This window comes from Fusarium phalaenopsidis (genome assembly GCF_050370095.1).
Source record: "Fusarium phalaenopsidis strain FUZ10S chromosome Unknown contig_32296, whole genome shotgun sequence".
Classification (NCBI taxonomy): Eukaryota; Fungi; Ascomycota; class Sordariomycetes; order Hypocreales; family Nectriaceae; genus Fusarium; species Fusarium phalaenopsidis.
Genome location: NW_028145408.1, coordinates 1,713,378 through 1,737,410, shown reverse-complemented (window position 1 = coordinate 1,737,410; position 24,033 = coordinate 1,713,378). Strand labels below are relative to the sequence as shown.

Genomic DNA, 24,033 nt, shown 5'->3' with positions numbered 1-24,033 from the left:
CCTTGGGGGTTCATCAATCTTGACGAGTCCCACCTGTCCTCGTCATTCACTGCGTCTTATCGAAAAGTTTTGACTCCCTGCAGCCAGAATCAGTCTACACAATGATGCTGAGCCCACCATCATGAGAGTATCGATTTTTACACCTCACACTGCCTCGACAAGGCGGGCATGTGGCCTCCAGCAACCTGGCAAGGAGCTGATGAGACATGCCGACCTACAGAGACCATGGCCGCCGCTCGGCAATTTCCTGGACAACTCAATCTACAAGCTCCAGGCATGTTCAGATGAAATATATCGACAAACAAACGGTTTAGGGTCAGAGCCCGCTTTCTCCATTTCCTAATGCTGACTTGAGATTTCGGTAGCAAGACGCTCCATCCCGGGTAAAGCCCTCATGCGTCCGCCATCTGCGGCACGAACCCTGGCCGAAGCAGACGGGACAGAATTTTCTGTGGATGGATCTTGGGCCTCGCGCTTTTCGCCGATTCAAAGAAGCAAATATCGAACGATTTGACGCTGAGGCGGCCGTGTCAGAGGCGCCGATGATGCACGTCAACTCGCTTCGCGTGATCGGATGAAGGAAGGATGAAGACGCTCGTATTAGGGCATGTCCTTGCTTCGGCAAGAATCCTTTGGCTGGTGAGTGGCTCGGTCTAAGTCATTGTAGACCTCGATCCCCTGCCCGATGCGCAGGTTTCTCGGCGCTTTTGCTGGCCATCTCTAGGGAGAGGAGGGACTTGGAGGAGTCATGGCTCGTGGGGTAGCCGGATGACTCTCTGATGTGCCGGACACTTGTGCTTTTGCGTTCTTTACCCGCGGTTGTCGCCGCTGTCGCCGCCGGATAGAGTATCCAGCCTATCGGCCGTACTAGTGTGAAGATGCAGCTACACTATACACCAGGTTGGTAATCACTTCGCCAAGTAGCATGAACGCAAGCCCTGAGAGTACCTTAGCTCCGAATAACTCATAGTACTTGGAGCCAAGTTTCCTATTTTTGGCGGGCTGGTCCGAGCCAGCCCCCGTTGCTGTAGGGTTTAATATGTTTCCTGCACGGTAAGTAGGCAAAAGCCTCAAGGTGAAACCTGTTTGGAGCAACTTGGTCTTGAACGAACGGGTCAGGATGTAACCTCGTGGACTAGTGTTTTCTAAAAGTCCGAACAGATAGGGGGAAAAGGAGATTAGTGAAGTGATATCTCCTGGATGGGCACATGATGGATGGATAGTTCAGGAGTTGCAAAAGTTCGCAGCCAGGAGAACCGGTCAACACAGACGCCGGCTGCTTCGAGTATCGATTGCATACCCTGGCTACCCGGGAACAACTCTGCAGAAACGCGAGCAGATCCGTCCATCGACCCTTTGCACGAAGGGATTTCCGGATATGACATGCCTAATTAAGCTCAGCGTTGAGACGAGGCCAATGACGATCATACCGAACCGCAACTGCCGGGCTGAGCCTCAAGACAAAGTCGATGCTGGACTTTCTGTCTAGCTTCTCGCGTAACTGTTCCGTCCCGTTTCCGTCTCAGCTAGGGGCTGCTATTTAGAAAAGCTCCCGTGGCCCGTGGGCTCGATTGCGTGGTCAGGCCCTCACGAGGGGGACCTCGACCGGCCTCCGTTGTTGTACGGGACAATCACACGTTGCATGTATCACGTACAAAGCGGAATTGGACCGCATTCTTTCTGGGCCACGTGCTTGTTTCCGAGATTCCGAAGATTATGTTGATCGAGTCTTTGATGTTTTGTTTTCAACCCTGGAAAGGGGACAACGGGACGTTCGAGGCGCTTGCTCACGAAGCCGCGGCTAGAGCGCTGAAGCTTGAGGGCTAACGATGGGCCAGTTTCATGGCTTCATGGCTTCTCAAGCATCTCCGAGGGCTGTGGGCGATACTGCCAGCGGGGGCGAGTTGGGTCAACACCAGGAGGAGTGAGTCGAGAAAGGCTACCGGATGCTAACGATTTCATTGTTCGTGATAGTATTTTCCCTCTATCCCTATACTCATTGAACGTAAACTATGAAACAATTTTGGTGACTTGGGATTTTAACTAATGGGTCAATAGTCGTAGAAACCCTTGCCGCTCTTCTTGCCATACCATCCAGCGTTGACCATGTTCTTCAGCAGCACACTCGGCCTGTACTTGGAATCGGCCGTCTCCTCGTACAAGACCTTCATGATGGAGAGACATGTGTCGAGACCGATAAAGTCGGCAAGCTGCAGAGGACCCATGGGCACGTTGGTGCCGTTCTTCATAATGGCGTCAATGGAGTCGCGGTCTCCGACACCGGTCTCGAGGCAGATGATGGCCTCGTTGATATAAGGCATGAGGATGCGGTTGGCAAGGAAGCCGGGCGAATCGGCCGACACGGATGTGATCTTGCCCATCTTCTTGCAGAACTCGACGGCAGTGTCGAGGGTGTCCTTGCTGGTCTGGAGACCGCTGATGATCTCGACACCCTTTTGCACGGGGACGGGGTTCATGAAGTGGGTGGAGACGACGCGGGACGAGGCCGAGGTGTCGGTGGGATCAGTTGTCGTGGCGGCGGCGATACGAGTGATTGAGATGGACGAGGTATTTGTGGCGAGGATGGCATGCTTGGGGCAGATCTGAGCGAGCTTGCCGAAGATGTCGAACTTGAGCTTGGGGATCTCGGGGACGGCCTCAATGACCATATCGGCAGAGGAGAGGTCCTCCATCTTGGTGCTGGTGCTCAGAAGGGACCGCGCCTTGTCGGCCTGCTCTTGTGTAATTCTCGACTTGGAGACATCCTTGGCCAGAAGCTTCTCTACGGGAATGTCAGAAGGGAGGCCGAATAAGAGGCATTGGAGCTCGTACCAGCGAAAGCAATGCCCTTTTCCAAAGCCTTGTCGGAGGTATCAATCATGGTCACAGGAACCTGGGCCTTCTGAGCAGCAACGAGAGCAATTCCCAATCCCTACGTGGTGGTTAATTGACGTGACGCTCTTCACATGCCATTCTCGCGACTCACCATCTGGCCTGCGCCGATAACACCAAGGCGCTTGACCTCAGCAGCAGCGTACTGTCGGGGAGAAGAGCTGAAGCAGCGCACCTGGCGCGCAGCTCCCAGCGAGCGCATACGAAGAACCGAGGCAGCCATTGGAAGCGACAATGAGGAATGTGGTATATTTGCAGCAAAGATTGGATTGTGTGTTCTGTCTCGGCGTGTTATAAGCTCTCCCCGTGGGGGACGAACGATACGGCGGCCCATGCCATCATAAAGCGGGTAACCTCGGCATGCCCCGGACTTTTTGCCCACTCTGTACCGTGTGTACCGGAGCCGACGGCTCTTTTGTCAGGTGCCGACGACGTGCCGCTCTTGCCGCTTCTAGACAATCTTATCTTATCTTATCAACGCGCATCAATTAAGCACGCCGGAGCCGAGAAGACGCGTTCAGACGCGTCGTCCTGTCTTTGGTGGGACTGGACTTTTGAAATGTTGCCTAGCCAGCAGCCCCACGACATGTGATGTTTCTAGCTGCAACAGTTGGCAGTCTATGGATACGTTGCAATCATGGAGTTGGCGGACGGCACCATTGATATTGTGCACCCGGAAGTGCGAGCCCATGTCAACAGTCTCGTATCTGCTGTGAGTTCCCCTGAAACTCGACGGTCTTCAAAGGTGCTAACCAACATCCCCAGCTGGGAGGTATCAGCGCCGACGACGATGGCCGGTATCAGTTGGGTGACGACGCCCTCGAGGTCCTTCGGGATCTCAAGCGATGGATACGATTCTACGATGAAAAGACGAACCGCATGGACGTTGCGCGATGCATCCACGAGGCGAACCTGATCGAGGGCGACTTGCTCCCCATCCTAGCGACATGGCCCGAGAACGCCATGGACAGCAAGTTCAAGTCAAGAATGGCGCTGGCTTGCTTTGAGCTTATGGTCCCCCTCACCTGGCCGATGGAACGCGACAGGGAGCGCATGACGGTGAACCACCACCGTCACATGCCTGTTCTAGAGCTGGCGCAGGTGGCATACAAGAGGGCCATTATCAACTTTGACGGAGCAAGGGTTCTTCACTCGGCGGTTCGAGTGGCCCTTCCCTCGATGGCGATACCAATCGGCGATCGGACACAGCGCGACCAAGGAATAATCAAGCTGGTTCTCTTCTTCCTACGGAATATTGCCATGATCGAGCCGCCCCCTGACGTCAAATATGATGGCGACGAGTCCCAGATATCGAGATCAGCTACCATCGACACATTTTCCTACCAAGACATCTTTCTTGTTCTCCTGACGCTCGCTTCCAATATGGGAGATGACTTTAGGACTGAGGATACGTCGGTTATGGAGATTATATACCATCTGGTCAAGCAAGTCGACATTGAGAAGTTGTTTATGAATGAGCAGCAGCTGAGCAAGGCCAAGGCCGGGGAACTCGCTGCCATGATGAATAAGGAGTCGTCGATGCTGAAGGCGTACAATCGAAAAGGACCGACACGGCATAATCGGTTCGGCACCATGATCTGGGTCAAGAGAGAGGATGGCAAGATGTCGTCACTCTCGGGGCAAGATGCGCTCGCTGATGCGTCAATGCGGAATCAGAAGTTGGACAACACAAAGACCTTTCGACCACCTCGCCGAGCACGAAAAGCGGACAAGGATGAGAAGGACCTCGGACTCCCAGCCAAGCTCAACTCGCGAGCTTATGACCAACTGAGATCGTTTGTGGAGGAATTTCTCGACTCTGGCTTTAACCCCCTATTTCAACATATCCGCAAGACGATTGATCGAGAGGCGCCGTATCTCATGCAGTATCATCGTCGTCAGTTCTTCTACCTGGTTGCATGGTTCCTCGAAGCGGAGCGCATGAGACGTAAGGCGAGGAAGCAGGCTGGCAAGAAGACCGATGAGGATGTCAGCAGCTTCAACCTTGTTGCTGGCGTTCTCAACCAAGAGATGTTCATCACCCTCAACAGGGCTCTTCATGAGTCTCTCGACATGAAGGACTGGCATGAGCTCACTGCTGTCATGCGCTGCTTCACTCAGATTCTCCTGACAGTTCAAGAGATGTCAGACTCTGGAAATGAAGACAACGAGGAGATCGCAGAGAACGTGCTCAGCCGTCTCTTCTATGAAGAGTCTACTCACGACGCCATCGCAAACATTATCCGAAACTACAAAGACCAGGGCTTCAACTACCTCGACGCCGCCACAGAACTCGTCCACCACTTTTTGCGTATTCTAGAAGGATACTCGAAGCAGAACATCGATATGCAAGTCCGCTCTCGCAAGCGCACTCGCCGGAAGAAGAAGGCAGCGCAAGATGCAGCAGGGATCGACAACGACAACGAAGAAAACGACGATTCAGACAATGACGCCCAGACCGCAGAGCGCACGACAAAGGAACGCAAGTTCGACTTCCATCGGTTTGCATCACGCTTTACTCCCCAGGGTGTGGTCGATACATTTGTGGCCTTTACCAAATTCTATCGCGACATGAACGATGAACAGCTGAAAAGAATACATCGGTACTTTTACCGGGTGGCTTTCAAGCAAGAAGCGAGTGTCATGCTCTTCCGTGTAGACATCATCCATCTCTTCTACAACATGATCAAGGGGCCTGCTGCCTTGGACAAGTCGTTCAGCATGTTCAAGGAATGGGAAGAGCTGGTCAAGCAGATCTTGCGCAAGTGTTTCAAGAAGATCGAACAACGGCCGGAGCTCATTGTAGAAATGCTCTTCAGCAAGCTATCAGGCACCGCATTCTTCCTCGAGTATGGTTATGAGCGACAGACAGTGACCACAGCCAGCAAGGCGAGACCTGGAGCAGAGCTTGTCTTCAAGGACGACACAGAGGAACTGGATCGACAAATTGCCATCGTGGTGGGAGCTATGCTGGACAAGAATCAGGGAGAACATATCGCTTGGCTCAAGAAGGTTCTTGGTGAAGCCGAGACTGAGCGACGGGCGTGGGCCGACGCTCAGGAGGCGATGCCTCCACCTGAGCCAACAGAAGATGACGAAGAGCAGCCAACAGTGCCTGAGCCAAAGACGGCTCCAATGTTTTGTAAGTTTTCTCTCGTTCCAACGACTTGTAGTTACTAACAAAGCCCAGATGTTCGTCCGGATGACAATGCCCTCCGGACAGCCATGTTCAAGAACTCTTACTTCCGTCTACTTATGAACCTCAGCGGTCTCCGACTTCTCAGCCCAGATTCGGAGGAGACACCAGAGTCTGCGTGGATCATACCTGGAGACTTGTCGGCCGATGGCCTCAAGGATGCCATCCACTTCATTAACCAAGCCGAGTTCAGCCCTCCAACATTCGAGGAGGGCGTCCTTGCAGAGCACCAACTTAAGCGCAAGCCTCCTCCGCCAAAGAAGGCAGCTTTTGATGATGATGACGACGGCGATTTGGATGGTGTGCCACTATTCCCCAAGGGCGGACCTACAGTGCGAAAGGTCATTGATGAGAATGACAAAGACAAGCCCAAGAAGGCACGCAAGAAGCGGCGCCCGCTTACTGAGGAGGAGAAGGAAGAGCGGAGACGAAAGAAGAAAAAGACCGATCACGAAAAGCACATGAACATCAAGTCCACCGAATTTGTAAGAGACAGCGATGACGAATTTACACTGGAAGAGGACGAGGCCTTCTTTGCTCGAGAGCGTGAAATTGCGGCGCAGGCTGCGCATGCTAGAGCGACTACTCAGGGCGAGGACGCCATGGTGGGCAAGTCAGCTGGTGGTACGACGCTTCGCAAGCGTGCCCGGGCAACCAAGGCAGCTGTTGTGAGCTCTGACGACGAGGGTTCAGACAAGGATGACTTTATCCGCAAGGCCATGGACGGTACCATAGAGGAGGACGAGGAAGGGGAGACTTCGCAAGATGATAGCGATGGAGAAGCCCGCAAGAGGAGGCGTGTCAGCACTGAGAGTGAGAGCGAGGACGAGAACGAGGACGAAGACGAGGATGAGGATGAAGAGATGGGCGGAATGGACAAGGAAGCTGGCAAGGGGGCTGACAAGGAGGCCGACAAGGCTGATGAAGACGAAGATGTGGCACCAGTGGTTGCGCGAAGACCGAGAGCTCGAGGAGGCTTTCTCATGGATAGCGATGATGATGAGTAGGGAGGAGGGAACAACGGCGTTCAGGTCGCTCATGGTAAGCACGTACATGTACGAGATGATCCAGGGTCGAAGGTTGTACAAGTCTAGAATTAATGAACGATACCAAATGTAAGAGATAGTATGAAAATGTCTTGAAAATATCGTCGTGATCATCATCATGCATTTAAATCCTCCTTTCGTCCCATCTTATCCAACCCTTTGAGTCTAACTGTCAGTGGTATATCCTCCTATATCTCCCGTAGCAATGCTCCTTCGTCTATATAAACCGTCTATCATTATCTGCCTATACATCTGAATGTCTTGGTGGCCGCCTGTCAATGCTTCTTCTTCTCGTGGCCGTACTCTGTGCTGACTGTATTTGTCCCAGCTCAGCGAGGTCCTCCTGGCTCTTCCGTGGGGCTCCAGGGTGAGCAAAGACACTGTCGTGATGCTCCGAGCGACGCAAAGGGCCAGTTTGTGACGCCTTACAACTTGACATGGCCGACGTCTCGTTACTGGGGTCTTCCTCTTTGCCACCGCCGCCTCCCCAGGCTCCGCCAATACCTTCCATGGTAAATTCCGAGGCGGTCGGTTCATCAAGAAGTGCGAGCTCTTCAGGAGAGAAGACATATGGGAGAAGCCAAGCACGGATGGGGATGAGAGCGAGAATGAAGACAGGGAATCCCACAGCAGCAACGGTCTGAGTAATAGCAAAAGTGGCGCCGAATCCAACAAGCTCAACGAGAACGAAACCCCAGATGGCGGCTCGGCGACGCACTCTGAGAAGCGGGCTTGCCGAGGGTGTAAGGGCCCGGTCACGGGCAAGAAAGACGAGCTTAGCAGTGATTCCGTTGCCCTCGAGAGCCTGGATGCCCATAACAAAGAAGAGACCAGCAAGAACGCCATGTGGGATGAGGTGAAGGACAACGAGCAGGGGGCCAGTCATGGTACCGAGGGTGAGGAGGCCCTGAGCAAGGTTGGAAAAACGCTGCTCGACGACGTGGGTTGCTTCGAATGAGTAACTGCCATCTCGTGGATTGCCTTCTTCGTCTTCGTCCTTCACAGCCTTTGTGACGCAGAGGGATTCGGTGTGGAAAGGGGCCTGAGGGATGAGGCCGTTGGGGAAGGGCAGACCCAGGATACCAGCGATACCAGTCGTGAGGCCGAGGAGGAAAAGGTCCCAGTGGAAACCGGCGGGTTTTCGGAGAGGAAACTCGCTGCCCTGAGCAATGAGTGAAGAGACTGAATTGTTAGCAAGAATACGTAGATAGAATCCTGAGTTTCCCAAGACATACCATTGTGGTCAAACCAGAAGAGAATGGTCAAGAGAATAGCAAAAGGGAGAGCCAGGAAAATATCCCCAGCACTCATATCCCAAAAGTTGACAAGCCAACTCCGGCCAGACGTTGGCACAAAGGCGATACCAGTTGGGAGAACATCAAGCTTAACCTCGGCCATGCGACCTATGTGGACGAAGCCGGTGAAGAAGATGAGGGTCAGGGGCGTGCCATAGTCTTTGAGAAAGACACGCAGGGGATGGCGAAAGAGGCTGCTGGAGCCGAGTTCACCGCAGGCATAGGCGACCATGAAGACCAAGAGGGCGGAAACGATGGAGAGATAAAACTCGGGGCCGTTGCCCAGACGCTCGAGGACCTGAATACCCTTCTGGAGGTAGATGAAGGCAACGTAAAAGCCAAAGATGTCGCAAGGGAAGCGAGTGACCCAACGGAGCCAATTGCACGAATTGGTGATGGCAAGAATCCAGTGTAGAATGAGTGACCATCTAAAACGTCAGTATACAGAGTGCCGAGTTGTGCCGAGGAGGCTGGACTTACATGCCGATCCAGCACATGAAGCCGATGTAATTGACACCAGCGGGCTTCATGATATCGTAGACGGTGCTAGTAGTAAAGTTAGCCATGTTGGCCTGAAAATGCGAATACCATGAGATTCTCACTAATTAAAGACGGTAATTGGGCCTGGGGATGGTTAGTATCAATAACTCGAGACGGGATGATAACTTACCCGTGACGCCGACGATGACCAGGGGTTGCGCCGCAAACAACGAAAACACCACAGCTCCCAGTACAGAAGCCAGCAAAACTTCATTGACGCCATAGTTGGAACCCGTCTTTTGGAACATGTCGAGCGAGAAGGCGAGGGCGGGCAAGATGCTACGTGGGCGAATCAGTCGCATGTTCATCCTAACGTCATGGACGGTTGATCTTGACAAGAAAAGATATTACAAACTAGGAGACTCACTTTGCAAAATACATGTACACGGTGGCCGGGACGACTCGATAGTCCCAGGCATCGATCCAGTCGCTCACGTAGTAGGGCAGCCGTCGGCGGATGTCGTTGGTCATGCCGCGGAAGAGATGAATCTTCCACCAGGCTTCTTGTCCAGCCGGTGAGGATATGGCTCTAGAAGGAGCATGGTCATTAGAAGGAAAAGATTTCATCTCGTGACCTGCCGAAGAGGAAGCCATGACGATTCGTTTATGATGTTGAAAGGTTCAAGTATTCCGGCATAGATCGGGGAAGCGTAGTGTATGTAGTTGTTGTTGTCGGTCTGGGAGTGGCGCACTTGTGGTGACATTCGAAACAGCCCCGATGCATAACGAACGGCCAACGCCGATTTCAGGGATCTCAAAAAATGGCGGAGAAAAAGAGCGACAAGAAATGCAAAAAGACGATGTATATATAATACACAAGGACAAGGACGAAAAAGTCGGGCAAGCAAGAATGTCACCGCTGCTGCAAGGGTCTCTTCGGGAGTGGATGATGCCCAGTATCGAGCTCCACACCAGGAAAGTCCCCTTTGTCCTTGTGACGATCCAGCAAGACCCTGGTCCTCCTGCCTAGGGATACTTTAGAGGGGGGAAACATTCGATTCGATAGGACGGGATAAGGAGGATGAGGCCAAGAGATTAACGAGGATGGATGTGAGGTGACGGTGAGGAGGGGAGAAAAGAGAGGAGACAACCGAGGAGGAGAGAGAAGGAACGATCAAAGGTAAAAAAAAAAAAAAAAAAAGACGTCTATAGAAAACCCACACCCGGCGACATCCATCTCGCACCCGGCAAGGTGAGGCGGCAAAGTCGCTTCCATTCTCACAAGAGAGCAATGAAGAACGGGCAGCGATAGGCCTGTGATGCCATAGCGATACTTTAGCAGCCAATCGCACGCGACCAACAGCGGGTGCAGCAGAGGACAGGACGGGGCGGGCTGGCTGGACAGGCATTCGGCGAGATGATGTGCATGGTTATTTCCGGACAAAAGGCGTCCTTCCCCTCCCCCAGCCAAGTTCCCCGACGAGGGTAGTTATTCCCTTTTGAGCAATACATGCAGCAATTTTTGACCAAGTCTTGATAGGGAAGTATGGAATATTCCGAGATATTCTCTCAACGGTCAATCTGAACCACGGCGACTGACCAATTGCTCCGGTTGACTGTACGGGTACTGTACACGCGCGTGCATAAATCACATCTTGTCCATCACGGGCTGCCAAGAACCCTTTATCCACTCTGCGCGATGCAGCAACGGCAAAAGAAAAGAAAAGAAAATCGATATCCCATCCATCCATCCATCCATCCATCCACAGCCAAATCATGTACCCCCACAAAACACCACCTCTTTACGTCACATCCGCCAAACTCGGGTCTCTCTAGGCCCTCGTAACCACAACTCTAACAGGACTCTGCACTAGATACGTAAAACTCAAAACTTCACACGCTCGCTCACCTCACTCCTTGTCACCGCCCATGCACGGAACCTTTTTACCCCAGCTTGTTTTCGATAGAAAATAAAAAAGAGGAGCTTCGTCTGTAATTCGGCCCCAGAGCGCTTCTTCGCTTATTACTTGGGTTCCCCGTTTCCCCGTAACACGCGAGACTTTGACGTCCATTACACGACAGAGCCTCCTTGGTTTGGGGGACGGGGGGAACTTTTCTGCCCAATCAGATGGGCCGCTTCTAGAATTGACATGTCCTCAATCCAACGTCGGTCAACCTTGAAAACCCGTCGCCGAATCGCCCATTGCATTGTTCGGAAAAAGGATCCAATAGTCTGTTCCTCATATCCACCCTGGCCAACATCACCAACATGGATCCATTCTCGGGCAACTATAACACGAAACACTACGGATATACAAGAAACATTCATATCACAGACCGTCCCGCTTCACATAATAATTGTACAGTTCTATCACCTAGAAATACAATGGTACATGATTCATGTTGTTCCTTTTTTCCTCCTGGACCTCCCAACATGGGGTTTGCCCAAAAAAATACATTGTAACATCCAAGGGACTGATCAAGGTAGAGTTGAGTGCCTCTTTGTTGCGCCTGCTGTGGCCGCGCTGAGCCCATTCCCCATCTTCGTCCTCATCCCCGTCCACGAGCTGATTACTCTCCAGAGCCGCCTCCGAAGCCCCCGGCTCCGATCCCCTGAAGCTTGAGCCCTGGGCGCTCTTGTCCGACCAGTCATCTTCAGCTTCGGCCGAGTCGGCCAATCCTCGCTCTGCCTCAAGTTCCCCATCATCCCTCCTTCTTCACAGCCCTCCAGACCAGACCCGCGGCGCGAGCCATGCGCCTTGGCGCACCCCATGTCTGCGGGTTCTGGCACATCGGCTGCCCCTGTTGGTCTTGTTTGACGTCGTTTATCATCCTGGCAGCCCGCTTACTCGACCTTCTTGAACGCCGGCGAAGGCGTAGGAGGCTCCTTGGGTGTATCCGTCTCCTCGGGGAATGGCGGAGGCATGCTCTGCTCCTTGCCGCCTCCAAAGTACTTCTCAAAGTCTTCGTTGTCGCCAAACGGTCTTCGGCCGAGGATTCGCACCATGTCGTCTCGCACCAGCACCTCCTTCTTGAGGAGCTCCTCCGCGATCAGGCCAACCTCCTTCTTCTTTTCCGTCAGGAGATCGCGGCAGCGCTGGTAGGCCTGCTCCACGATCCGTGACACCTCCTGGTCGATCTGCTGAGCTGTCGCCTCGGCAAATGGCTTCTGCATGCGGTTCGGGTCGTTCTCGAAGTGCACAGGGCCCACCTTCTCCGACATGCCCCATTGGGTCACCATGTTCCGTGCCATCTGAGACACCTTCTTGAAATCGTCGCTAGCACCCGTTGTCACGGTAGGGAAGTGGAGCTCCTCTGACACGCGGCCACCCATCGTCATGGCCATCCGGTCCATGAGCTGGTTGGTGTTCATCAGGTAAGCATCCTGAGGCAGATACTGTGCGTAACCCAGAGCGCCCTGGCCACGGGGGATGATGGAGACCTTGAGGAGAGGGTCTGCGTGCTCCAAGAACCATCCGCAGATAGCGTGGCCGGCCTCGTGGTAAGCCACAGTCTTCTTCTCCTCTGGCTTCAGGACCAGCGACTTGCGCTCCAGACCGCCAATCACTCGCTCGATAGCTCGCTCGAAGTGGTCCATCTTGACATCGTCGGCATTGCCTCTGGCAGCTATTACATGTTAGAGAAATCCTTTCAAGGGTATGCGCATATCCAGGGAACTAAACTTACCAATCAGAGCAGCCTCGTTAACGACGTTGGCAATGTCAGCTCCAGAGAAGCCAGGGGTGAGCGTCGCAAGACGACCAACCAGGTACTCCTGGTCCACCTTGGTCACGATCTTCTTCAGGTAAACCTTGAAGATATCCTGGCGGCCCTTCATTGTGGGTCGGTCAATGAAGATGTGTCGATCGAATCGTCCAGGTCGCATCAAGGCCTTGTCGAGCATATCCGCTCGGTTAGTACCGGCCAGGACGACAACCTGCTCTCGCGTGTTGAAACCGTCCATCTCAGTAAGGATCTGGTTCAGAGTCGCCTCCCGCTCGTCGTTGCCACCAAATCCTCGGCCACTCTCCTGTCGTGCCCGACCAATAGCGTCGATCTCATCAATGAAGATGATGCAGGGAGCGTTCTTACGGCCTTCTGCGAACAGGTCTCGCACACGAGAAGGACCAACACCCACAAACATCTCGACGAATTCAGAACCGCTCACACTGAAGAAGGGGACTCCAGACTCGCCAGCCGTGGCCTTGGCGAGCAGTGTCTTACCCGTACCAGGGGGACCAGCCAGGATTGCTCCTCGGGGAATCTTGGCACCGAGCTTCTCGAACTTCTCGGGCTGCTTCAAGAAGCTCACAAACTCCATAATCTCAGTCTTGGCTTCCTCGAGGCCGGCGACGTCTGAGAACTTGACCTTGACAGCGCTCTCGGCGTTAAACTTCTTCGCCTTGCTCTTGCCAAAGTTGAACATGCCACCGGCAGCACCACCACGTCCACCCATTGACCGCTGAGTCCAGAGAATGAGACCGATGAACAGTAGAGTAGGGCCAAAAGCGAGGAGAAGGTTGCCGAAAGTGCCGCCGCCAGCCTCGTAGCTGACAGGTATTCTCTCAGAGGGTGGGATACCGAGCTGGTCTTGAGCCTCCTCCAACTTCCTCTCGAAGGACTCGACAGATCCGATGGAGAAAACGTAAGTCTTTCTTGCGGGCTGGCCATTCTCGCCAGTAGCGCCGGTGGCGGTTGGGTGAAGCTCGACCCGGACTTGGGAGCCGTTAATGACCACAAGTTTCTGAACCAGACCCTTGTCGAGGAAAGCCTTTCGCATCTCCTGCCAGGTGATCTCCTTCTCCGAGAAGGGGTTGGCAAGAAGCTCCGCAATCCAGACAGTGACACCGATGGCAATACCAGTCTGGACAGCCTCAAGCCAGCCGCTTCGCTCGTTCTTGGGCGGCTTTCCTCCGGCCTTGCCCGCATCTTGCTTCTTGTTACCGGATCCATCCTCCTTGGCGCCAGCCTTGCCGTCGTTCGTCTTGGACTCGTTGTCCATGCGGAACGACGAAAAGGGGCCATCCTGGTTCTCGTTGTCCTCAAGCTCGACTATCCGCTCCGTAACCATGTAGACGCAACGCATAAGCCTTCCCTTGTCCAAGATTGAGAGATTGCCGTTGACACGCAGCTTCTCGAGGAGGTCTCGGGTCTCAGCTGGCGCACCAACGATCTGAAGTTTTTCAAGGATATCCTTTGCTACAGGCCGCTGGGCCTCAGGGAGTCTGCCGGTGAATTGTTCGAGGTGGGCGATCTCGTCCTTGCTTAGATGAATCCAGCCTTCCGGCAGAGGCGACGGCTTGGGTGCCTCAGCCTTGCCTCCTTCCGACCCATCCTTGGCTTTATGTTGATTTAATGGCTTGCTTCCATGCTCTGTGTCTTTGTCGGGGTTCGATCGGGGGTCTTTTCCGGATGGTGGGGGTTGCGAGGAGTAGGCCCTCGCTCGGATCGCGAAAGCGGCAGATGTCTTTGCGGGGATCGACCTGGTGATGATTGAGGGCCGCGCGCATGCCCGCAGTGCAGGCTGGGATGTGAGCCTCGTCACCCGCGCGAGCTGGCTCGATTGTCGCAGAAATCTCGACATGGCGGGCAATGCGAGCTGGCGCAAGTGCGGAACAACCGGAGTTGTGGATTAGAGGTGGTTGCAAAACGCCGTGCTATCTCATGAGGCAGCACGGCTCAGGCCGAGGGGGGCTGTCGTTGAACTGGTGGACTTGGGTAGGGTCGTATATATTAAGAACTCGGGGTTCCGACGCCAATGGATTGGAATATGTTGATGACACCACTGAAGTGGAATCTTCTGGCGATGAGTCCATCCGAGTTGCTAGTCCGAAAATTGGAGGTCGTCACGTGTTCTCGGAAGTCGTCGGGGATCCGCCAAGTGCCGGCTCCGGGGGGCAATACAGTACCTAGCGTCAGCGAGTCGATGCCTGCGAATTACAGATTGCTCATGAGATCGGCCGATTTTGTAATCTATTTGCCGGATATATGAGCTGTTGATATTTATATCGTGACTTTTTTGCTTCAATTACAACTGCTCTGGACTATCAACTCGTCTCGTGCCATGGTCCCATCTGGAGTTCTCCGGATCTCGAGCAAATTTGTTGCTGAGTAACCTGCTCACTTTGATGTGGCAATCTGCTCAGGATCAATTGTCATGACTTCACGACTCATGCCGGAAACGCCTTTGCACGGCAATGGTGTGGAATCATGAGCAATGCGGGATTTCCCATGAGTCGAGTCGGAGAGTACTTGCAAGTCCAATTTGGATAGTCTATTGTTCTCCATCTAAACTCTTGATTAGGATGGATCGAATAAGACCATCTCCTTTCACTGGAACCCGCCGAGTATCTCCCTCTGATATTTTGACATCCACACAAGGGCTCAGTTCCTCCGAACTCTCTAAATCCGGCCAGTCTCGCCAAATTTTGGCTCGGGAATTCTTGGCGGCCGAATGGGCAAAGTAAAGCTGCAGGACGCGACGGGCCTGGTTGTCATCGCCAATTTCCAAAAGCATCACCTTCGGCTTTAAGATGGCCGCAACATCCAAAAGCCGAGAGTAGAAGACATCGGCTGGATCGCACTCCGCCGGGCAAGGGAGGTTGCTATCAGGAACCAAAGCAAGGCGTGGCTCATGTTTGCGAACCGATAATCCAAGCTGTCCGCGGCCGTGATTCCAGACATCCTTTGAGATGTATGGCGGGTTGGAGACAAGAACATCCCAGGGAGTGTCTGCAAGCTGTTGCATATCACTATCGCTAAAGACGTCTCCCCGCGCGATTTCGAGGTTTTGCTTCTCATTCGGCTGGGGTAGGTTACCAAGCTTAATATTGCGAGCAATGTTCTCATTTGCAAGCTTCAAGGCTACCGGTGAAATATCCACGCCTGTTACACGCAAATGTGCAACTGAGCGATGAAGAGACGAGAACAAGCCGAGCGGGATGCAACCAGTTCCCGAGCAGAAATCGATCAAATTAAGACCCTGCCCGCTCTTCTTCCACTCTTTACCAAGTAATCCGCCCGACTTGATGAGATCTGCTAGGTGAAATGTGTATGATTCGGTTTCAGGCCTGGGTATCAAGACACCGGGTGCACATTTGATGTCCAGAGAGCCAAAAGGCTGTGAGCCAAGGACGTATTGCAGAGGAACACCGCGGCCCCTCTTGCGGCATAGATGCTCCAAGCGCCATGCTTTTCGATGCACCCACGTCTCGTCGACATGACTCTTTATCCATCGCAACTCATTTCGGGCGGATTCTAGGTCTCGGCAGGCCGGGAGAAGGCTTGCGAGGTGCGGCGAGAGGCGTTTAGCATGCCGGAGTAAAGACGGCTGAATTCTTGGCATTGACAAGATGTCTCATTGTGAGAGAAATGACCAGAATGGGATGATTAGAGATGCAAAGAGCGTTGCATTTTGAAATAGGAAAAAAAAACCAGTTGCTCATTCAATGCAATGTCAAAAGAGTTGTCAATGAATGGCCTTCAGATTCAGAACAGGCAGCAAGGGGGCCGTTTTTTTTTTTTGTATTCAGCCGATGATTAACCTTTTGCCGCGCTGAGAACCTTCCATGTTGAGCCATTCAGAGATCGCCGCCTTTCATTCATTCAACCTGCTATTGTTGACAACCAACTTCTTTTGTTGGCCAACAATAACATCACATTTTGGTAAATTCTTTGCTTCTGTCTTGGATCGACATTTAATCCCACCGTTTGCTGTCCTCTTCTTCCTTTCAAACGCATCTTCTCCAACGCCTTGCACTCATCAACACGTTACCGCCAAACGCTACGCTCTAACACCGGACCCAAACCACCAAGATGAACGCTCCCGATCGGTAAGCTCATGTCTTTCTTATCTGTTTGCTGTGTATTTCTCGGGTTACTTCTATTCCAAGCTCCAAGGCCTCCCCAGACGCTCGAGTTGGACCCCCAGACTACCCCCCATGGCGGATCCCCCGATGGATGCTTCGCCATGCGTCTTCTTCATCTGGCTGTATCACGAATAATCAGGCGAATGACTTAATTTGCTTGAATTCCTGTTGGGATCGCATGTGCTCGTATCGGCTCCAAAAACTACTCTCATCACATTTTGTCGGTCTTGAGATGGCCAAACAGAAGCGCATTTGACGAGCCACGTTCAACTTACCAAGTTGAGCACTTCCTTACAAACGCCGGGTCTACAACTATAGACTCGGAACTTCTACCAACACTGTGATCATCCTCAAGGCCGCGAGTGCGCCGTTGTTTGACCAATCATAAATGGTTCTCCCGTCAACGTTGTTTTGCCAGCTGCCTCGCAGTGGTGAACATTACCTACAAAACGCCATCTTCCTATGCGAACTTTTTCTAGCAGACTCACACATTTCCCCTCGCTCGCAACACCACACTCATCACAAACATCAAATCCCCTTCCCGCAATACTTCTTCATCATGGCTGGCGGCAACCCCAAGCACTTCAACCTTCAGGACAACCCGTTACGTTACAGCGGCGGTACTTGAGTCGGACACTGGCTAACGCACTTGCAGTTTCGAACTCTTCATCCTCGATGATGGGGAGAAGAAGATTGAGGAGAAGGTGTTCTCTGGTAAGACCCCCGGTGACAGTCGAATACTCGTCAGCTGCTTACCCATCTCCTAGGCATGTCCAACACCTCTGACTTCGTCCTGAAGAAGGAAGACCACACTCTCGGTAACCTTCTCTCCGAGCATCTTAAGATGCACCCCAACGTCTATATGGCTGGTTACAAGAGTAAGTCACATCGCTATGCCAAGTCAACACCTTTCTGACCCTAATCTAGTTGCCCACCCTAACGTCCCTGAGCTCTTCATTCGTGTCCAGACTGACGGCACCATCACTCCCCGTGATGTCTTCACTTCTGTCTGCGAGAAGCTGATCAACCAGCTCGAGATGCTCCATCAGGAGTTCACTCGCGAGTGGGAGCTCCGTCGCATCACCAACACTGGCGAGCAGGGCAACATGCAGAACGGTCACTGAGTTTTGCAATCATCACGGTCATAATGCAAGACCATCCAAAACGGACAGGGATCATGGACGTTTGGCGTTGGGGGCTGAAGATTACTGCTTTTTAACCCGAGACATGAGTCTCTAATGAAGTCAATATCAAGAGGTTATCCTTGCGAATCGCACAACTCCTTTCTCGTGACATGCCCTCTAGAACGTCCATACCCAGTAATCTCGGCGCAATTTCAGAGAATCTCCCACATGTGGGCTTTTGGATATGTCGAGCCTCGGCATGTGCGCATTTTCTTTGACTAGCATTCCCTTTCTCATTGCCCTCAAGCCGCGCCCTCTGGTCCCTCGCCTCCAGGAATCAACTAAAGAATAAGGGTCAGCAAAGTATCTGCGAAGGAATGATCTGACATACCATGCAAATGTTGTTACCGTTAAGCAAAATCTTGGGCAGCTTCGTGTGGTTACCGGAGTAGTCACTGATAGGTTAGCGTTTGCATGGAGTCTGCAAAGATCAGAGGAATAGTTCATACAATTCAGTCACATCCTCCAAAACCATGTCTGTCGTTTTTATTAGCACATGATAATCATCCAGGAAGAGCCCATGCTACTTACTCACGTAGTCGTCAAAGCCAAGAAGAGTTCCGCTGAATTCTGTTTGAGTGTCGTTAGTGCTAGCTGTCGAATAGGGAGTGTGTTGTCTTACCCTTGTCGCCCTTCATGATGACCCATATCCTTGAACCAACACACTTGTCGATGAGCTCTAAATGGATGTCAGTGATATTGCAATGAGTGAGCCGGTAGCGGCCTTGCTGGACTACTCACCGAGGGGCAGCAGTTGGGATGCCATGATGATGAGTTGTGCGGTTAAGCTTTTTGTGGTTTGGGGGGGCTTTTAGTTATCAACTGCCAAAGAATGCAGAAGCCTATTGGTCCGTCGCTTCTCAGAGACGTTAATAACAATGATTCCGGGCTTGTTTGGCTCTCTTGGCTGGGTTCAGGGCATCAAAGTCGTCACAAAGTGGGATGGATCATGGCGGTGCAAGGGTCGCAGGCGGGTGTCCCACGTCCCCACGTGAACTCGCGATGCTGACTCAGCAGACCACTCAGCTATCGCGGCCCATCACCCATTCAGCGCTCACAGTGAGCACTTAACGAGGGCATCCACGACGCGGCTGCCTACGAGATCCCACATAGCGCGCATCAGGGTCATGGGCATTTGCCACAATGGCGCTCCGATTTTGGCTCCGATTCGTAAATCACAGGCCTCGATGATATCTTGTTCCAGGCGGGTAGGCATTGCTGGCAATGTACTCAGACCCTACAGAAGAACGCGCCGATTGCTTTACACCAGGTAGGGTGGTTCTCTCCTCTACACATGAATAACTGAGTCTCACACTATATACAAGATCCCACTTCGTCATGTCCTCACCACCCAGGAATCGATTATGGGATCCATCAACTGGGATCCGATTTTCGCCCAAAACAGACCGGCAGCCCCGCTATCCCTCCCTGGACATCTCTCGCTTCGTACATACACCAGGCCCAAAGGATGACACAACTCGAAAGCTTCAGCTCGACTCCGAGGAGTTTAGCGATGATGAGGAATTTGAGAGGAATGCGGCCGAATGGTTCGACCAGCAAGACCTGCTGGCATCTACTGCCTCTGCAGCTGAGGGGTTTCAAGTGATCTCTGACGCGGAGGGCAATCCCATTGACACAAAACTCGAAGTCGAGGCTGAGGCTAAGGCTGAGGCTGAGGTCATAAAGAAGATTCCTCCTCCTATCACCTGCCTGGACTACAACATCGATCCTGAGAAACATGAGGCGGCCCAGAACAGCAAACAAGGAACCGACGAGTCCTTCTGGTCTTATACCATGTACCAGCGCCCCATGCCTGACGGCGAGCTGCAGAAAGTCAAGGTCCATTATTGCACCAGCAAACACACCATGGAACATGTCTGCAAGACATACTTTGAAAACGAGAAAGTACTTGGTTTTGACCTGGAATGGATGTCATGGGCAAGGAAACCGCATGGGCCACGGGCCAACGTCTCCCTCATCCAGCTTGCGAGCCCCAGTCGCATCGGTCTCTTCCACGTTGCTCTTTTCCGAAGCGACGACTATGTCGCCCCTACTTTCAAAAAGATTATGGAGGATGAGAGCGTGACCAAGGTGGGAGTTGCGATCAAGGGAGATTGTACGAGGCTCAAGACGCATCTTGGTGTCGAGACCAAGGGCATCTTTGAGCTGTCCCACATGTACAAGCTCGTCAAGTATTCCAAGCTGGGCCAGTACGACCGTATCAACAAGGCCCTGATCTCCCTTGCCATTCAGGCAGAAGAATTTTTGGGTCTTCCGCTGTACAAGGGAGACTCGGTGCGGTCGAGCAACTGGATGGCACTCCTATCAGCGAAGCAGGTCACATGTGAGTTGAACACAAAAAAGCTGATAAACCCATTTGTTCTAACCAATCTCTCAAGATTCGGCCTCGGACGCGTATGCTGGTCTGAATCTATTCTATGTTTTGGACCAAGAACGCCAAAAGCTCGACCCGTGCCCCCCACGACCAGAATTTGCCGAGAAGGGCCTCCCGATTAAATTCTTGACGGCTGACGATGTTGATGAAAGCGATGAGATATTGGATCAGGATTCTGAGACCAGCGCTGCAGTGGAAGCCGATTTGACCAATGTCGAAGTAGAAGGCGAGTTGGAAGAGCCCGTTGTTGAAGTTCCGCCGCCCCCTGCGCCAATTCCTGCCAAGCAACCTCAACCTCAGCCAAAGGACTCGCGTATCGTCGCTGCTGAGAAGAAAGTTCAGGAGCATCGCGCTGCTAGGGACAAGATCTTCAAGGTAACGACCTCGGCTCTGCGCACCTATTTCCTCTGGCATGACAACGAAGACCTCCCGCCCGAGTCTATAGCAAAGCTTCTCCGCACCCCGCCGCTGCAGACCAACACTGTTGTGTCCTACATCATGGACGCCATTGTTGTAGATCATATGCCGTTTTCAAAGTCAAGGCTGAGGACCGAGGTGCTGGCCCTGCTAGCGCCAGACGCAATGCGAAGACGGCCCAGGTACCAGGCTTTGATTGATGAGACTCAGAAGGAAACATAATGAACGGGGAGCTGGCATAAGCTTGCAAGTGAATTCTCACCTAGGGCCGTTCAGTTTCACTACTTGCTTACAGGAAGGCTTGTCGTCTTTCCATACCCCGGATACTACTCCTCAGCCTACATCGAACAAGTATCGTTCTGCCAGACAGAGAATTTCTACATCTGTCTACCTGGTTGTCATTGGAGCATTGTTCTGCAGAACGGGTATTCAGCATCTTAATCAAGTGTGTTGTTTTGGATTGTTTGATCTTTGATAGAAATGGTGATTGGCAACGAAAGTGGAATGTTGAAACGATGAATAATACCCTTGATGCTTGGTCATTATAGAATATATTTGCTCAACTCCGTCCTTTTTCTTTTAAATCCTATGAAGACAACAAATCTCTGCCCCGATTGATCTGGACCTTCTTGTCTTCACCACCGCTCACGATACCCCAAGTCTTATCCCAAGCCACGCTCAACACCTTAGCTCCGTCGCCAGCTGGGGGAAGCTTCTTGCCCTTGAGCCACTCTCTACCGATGGTGTAGACAGGCTCGCTGACGCTACCGCCGCCCTCCTCCGAGGTGCCCATGCGCACACTTCGCAGATCCCACACGCGGCACGTGCTGTCATAGGAGCCGGAGACAAGCGAGTAGTCGTTCTCGGGTGATGGCGCGAGCGAGACAACCATGTTGACGTGGCCGCGTAGCGTCATGGCCGAGGTGGTTGTGGCGGACTCACGAGGGTCGAGGAGTGTGATGTGTCGGGCCGATGAGCCAGCGGCAATCAGCGACGAACCGGGAAGGGCCGTCGCGCAAAGAAGTGGGTGCATCGTGGTAAGTCGGCTGACCTCGCGCTGAGTTGTCAAGTCGATAGTTCGGACGGTGTGATCTTTCGAGGCCGAGTAAGCGACAGTCGAGTCGTTGGGGTGGAAGATGGCCGCGGTGACGGGCTCATCGTGGACGGGGATCATGGCAAGAGGACCACGCTGAGCGGTGTTGGCGGCACCCGCGAGCTTGGCGCGCTTGGTGCTGTGCGCAGAGGGAAGGCTCTCTGGATCAGCCTGGGGCGCTGTCCGTTTTGAGGACGACCAGAGACCGACCTTGCCGTCGGACGAGGCTGTGAGGATGCGCTTGGTGGCGCCGTTGACGTCGAGGCTGTTGATATCCTTTTCGTGGCCCCAAAGCTCCATGCTGGACTTGAGAGATCCAGAGAAGCCATCGTCGGATTCGCTGTAGTCCCAGACAATAACCTTGCGATCCAAACCAGCCGAGACGAGCTGCTTCTGCGAAATCCACTTCACGGCGTTGACACGCTGGGTGTGGCCGCCAGCCCTGCCTGCTTGGGACACAGCGATTGCGTCTCCAGAGGGGTTCCAAACTCTGACCAGACCATCGTAGGATGCACTCGCGACTCGCTCCGGGACGTCTGCGCCGCCGGCCAAGGTGCCCGCCCGCGAGGTGATTGACAGAAGATCCACGCCGCCGACCCAGTCGTCGTGTTCGAAGCTCGCCTCATACACGGGGGGCAGCAGACTTCGAACGTACTGCAGGGTCAGAGTGGATTCGGAGGAGAGGCCATTGCTCGCGAGGTACTCCTGGATCGAGGTGCGGAGAAAGGTGCCGTTGGCGAGGAAGTCGAGGGGGATGGGGGAGGAGGTGTCGAGCATTGACTCGGAGTTGAGGATACGAGAGAGGCCATATCGCTTGATGTCTGAGCCTCTGTTAGCATTGGGATCATAATTAGAAAAGTTCAAGATCATGACTTGCCTGCGGGCACGAGCAGTTGCTGCTTGGACTCTGGGAGCACAATGTCCTGCTCAGTGGTGGTGAAGACGACCTTCACCTGTGCAACGTCTCCCATCTTGCGCGATTGTCTCTTGCCGCAAAGAGTTCTATGTGAATCTAAAAGAAAAAGAACAGAGGCGCGCAGAACGAGAGTGTCCTGCAGGTGGTGAAGCTGACTGAGCTTCGGGTATCTCAAGCGTTGGACAGGAAAAAAGTATGTCTCGAGCAAGACGATTGGCAGAGGTCGCAAAGAGATCTGGAAAATTTTGGAAATTTTCGCAGCCTTGCACGAGGGCTGCCCCACTGCGGGGATAGCGTGGCGCTGATATGTCCAATCATGGGCTGGGAATGCACAAGGCTGACGATTCTTATCAACCCATAGAGAACTTCAACTGTGCTATTGTATCAGTTGCGATCAGTAATACAAGAAGGTGACAGTTCTTTTTGTTAGTTAGTGTATTCTAATTATTCATTGATTCCATTAACTCTTTTTACTGGCAATTGTTGACCGTCTAATGCGAGCAATATGGAGTTCCGTTTCGTCTTTTATCCAGTCTCAAGGGACCACAGCTCCTTCACAACCTTAGGCGATCTATTTCGCATCATCCTGGTCTTCACTCAGATTCTCCTCATGTACAATTGGAAATTCGCCTTGCTGCCAATGCGATGTTAGTCATGAAGCAAACCGTCGTGTGCTCCATATGTGACCTAGAATTCAAGATTCTCGTCAAGACCTGGGTTAGTCGAGTGATAGGAAATTGCCCATATGAGCCCCTTTCCAGCTAGACATCGAATTCTATGAGACCAGACTTATTTTTTGGGTCATCGGAGATTTTTTTTTCTCAGCTTGACAGAGGCCAGGGAGCCAGTTCTCTCGGCTTCATCCGTTATGGACCTCCATGGAGATGTTGAAGACATTATCTGCTTGATCGGAGGGAAAGGGTCCATTCCTAATGATATTTGGGCCTGGATTCTCGAATTTTAGACGTCAAATCCAGGGAGACGATGGGGTATCGATGTCTCAACTTCTGTGTAACCGCCTCCCAACACCACACGCGCTTCGGTGTAAGCCACGGCCGTCATGACGTTGGTACCTGATTCATGATTATTTGGTCCAGAGAAGCTCTGAAGAAGCCGTTGCTAGGCAGAACTGTCGATCTCCTGGTTGGTTGTCATGGCCCGGAGCTTTGGAGAATAGGGCTTGCGCCCCAGATGTCTCAACTGGACTTTGGGGGAGCGAGTTGGCGGGGCAGTCTAGTCGAGCCCATTCTT

The 24,033-nt window shown here is 52.8% G+C and overlaps 8 protein-coding genes across 8 annotated transcripts; 3 read left to right on the top strand and 5 right to left on the bottom strand.

Annotated features, from left to right (window-relative positions):
- Positions 1-2,051: 2,051 nt before the first annotated feature.
- On the bottom strand, positions 2,052-3,115 carry LRP88_06113 (3-hydroxyacyl-CoA dehydrogenase; the record flags this gene model as incomplete). The annotated part of the gene is made up of 3 exons (XM_083242653.1): positions 2,052-2,782; positions 2,833-2,932; positions 2,987-3,115. The coding sequence occupies 3 exons, from the start codon at positions 3,113-3,115 to the stop codon at positions 2,052-2,054; spliced, it is 960 nt and encodes a 319-aa protein (XP_083101589.1).
- Positions 3,116-3,529: 414 nt separating this feature from the next.
- LRP88_06112 (timeless protein-domain-containing protein) lies at positions 3,530-7,095 on the top strand (the record flags this gene model as incomplete). Its single annotated transcript, XM_083242652.1, has 3 exons — positions 3,530-3,604; positions 3,658-6,034; positions 6,083-7,095. 3 exons carry the CDS (start codon positions 3,530-3,532, stop codon positions 7,093-7,095), a joined length of 3,465 nt encoding a protein of 1,154 aa, XP_083101588.1.
- Positions 7,096-7,378: 283 nt separating this feature from the next.
- LRP88_06111 (HCO3 transporter family-domain-containing protein) lies at positions 7,379-9,563 on the bottom strand (the record flags this gene model as incomplete). The annotated part of the gene is made up of 5 exons (XM_083242651.1): positions 7,379-8,316; positions 8,370-8,857; positions 8,910-8,975; positions 9,078-9,248; positions 9,337-9,563. The coding sequence occupies 5 exons, from the start codon at positions 9,561-9,563 to the stop codon at positions 7,379-7,381; spliced, it is 1,890 nt and encodes a 629-aa protein (XP_083101587.1).
- Positions 9,564-11,754: 2,191 nt separating this feature from the next.
- LRP88_06110 (peptidase family M41-domain-containing protein) lies at positions 11,755-14,493 on the bottom strand (the record flags this gene model as incomplete). The annotated part of the gene is made up of 2 exons (XM_083242650.1): positions 11,755-12,536; positions 12,597-14,493. 2 exons carry the CDS (start codon positions 14,491-14,493, stop codon positions 11,755-11,757), a joined length of 2,679 nt encoding a protein of 892 aa, XP_083101586.1.
- Positions 14,494-17,336: 2,843 nt separating this feature from the next.
- On the top strand, positions 17,337-17,901 carry LRP88_06109 (DNA-directed RNA polymerase II core subunit RPB11; the record flags this gene model as incomplete). The annotated part of the gene is made up of 4 exons (XM_083242649.1): positions 17,337-17,380; positions 17,433-17,491; positions 17,545-17,655; positions 17,705-17,901. 4 exons carry the CDS (start codon positions 17,337-17,339, stop codon positions 17,899-17,901), a joined length of 411 nt encoding a protein of 136 aa, XP_083101585.1.
- Positions 17,902-18,203: 302 nt separating this feature from the next.
- LRP88_06108 (U6 snRNA-associated Sm-like protein LSm5) lies at positions 18,204-18,727 on the bottom strand (the record flags this gene model as incomplete). Its single annotated transcript, XM_083242648.1, has 6 exons — positions 18,204-18,242; positions 18,293-18,356; positions 18,411-18,438; positions 18,493-18,531; positions 18,584-18,640; positions 18,703-18,727. 6 exons carry the CDS (start codon positions 18,725-18,727, stop codon positions 18,204-18,206), a joined length of 252 nt encoding a protein of 83 aa, XP_083101584.1.
- A 572-nt stretch (positions 18,728-19,299) lies between these two features.
- On the top strand, positions 19,300-20,995 carry LRP88_06107 (ribonuclease H-like domain-containing protein; the record flags this gene model as incomplete). The annotated part of the gene is made up of 2 exons (XM_083242647.1): positions 19,300-20,305; positions 20,361-20,995. 2 exons carry the CDS (start codon positions 19,300-19,302, stop codon positions 20,993-20,995), a joined length of 1,641 nt encoding a protein of 546 aa, XP_083101583.1.
- Positions 20,996-21,359: 364 nt separating this feature from the next.
- Positions 21,360-22,837, bottom strand: LRP88_06106 (WD40-repeat-containing domain protein; the record flags this gene model as incomplete). Its single annotated transcript, XM_083242646.1, has 2 exons — positions 21,360-22,693; positions 22,744-22,837. 2 exons carry the CDS (start codon positions 22,835-22,837, stop codon positions 21,360-21,362), a joined length of 1,428 nt encoding a protein of 475 aa, XP_083101582.1.
- Between the last annotated feature and the right edge of the window lie 1,196 nt (positions 22,838-24,033).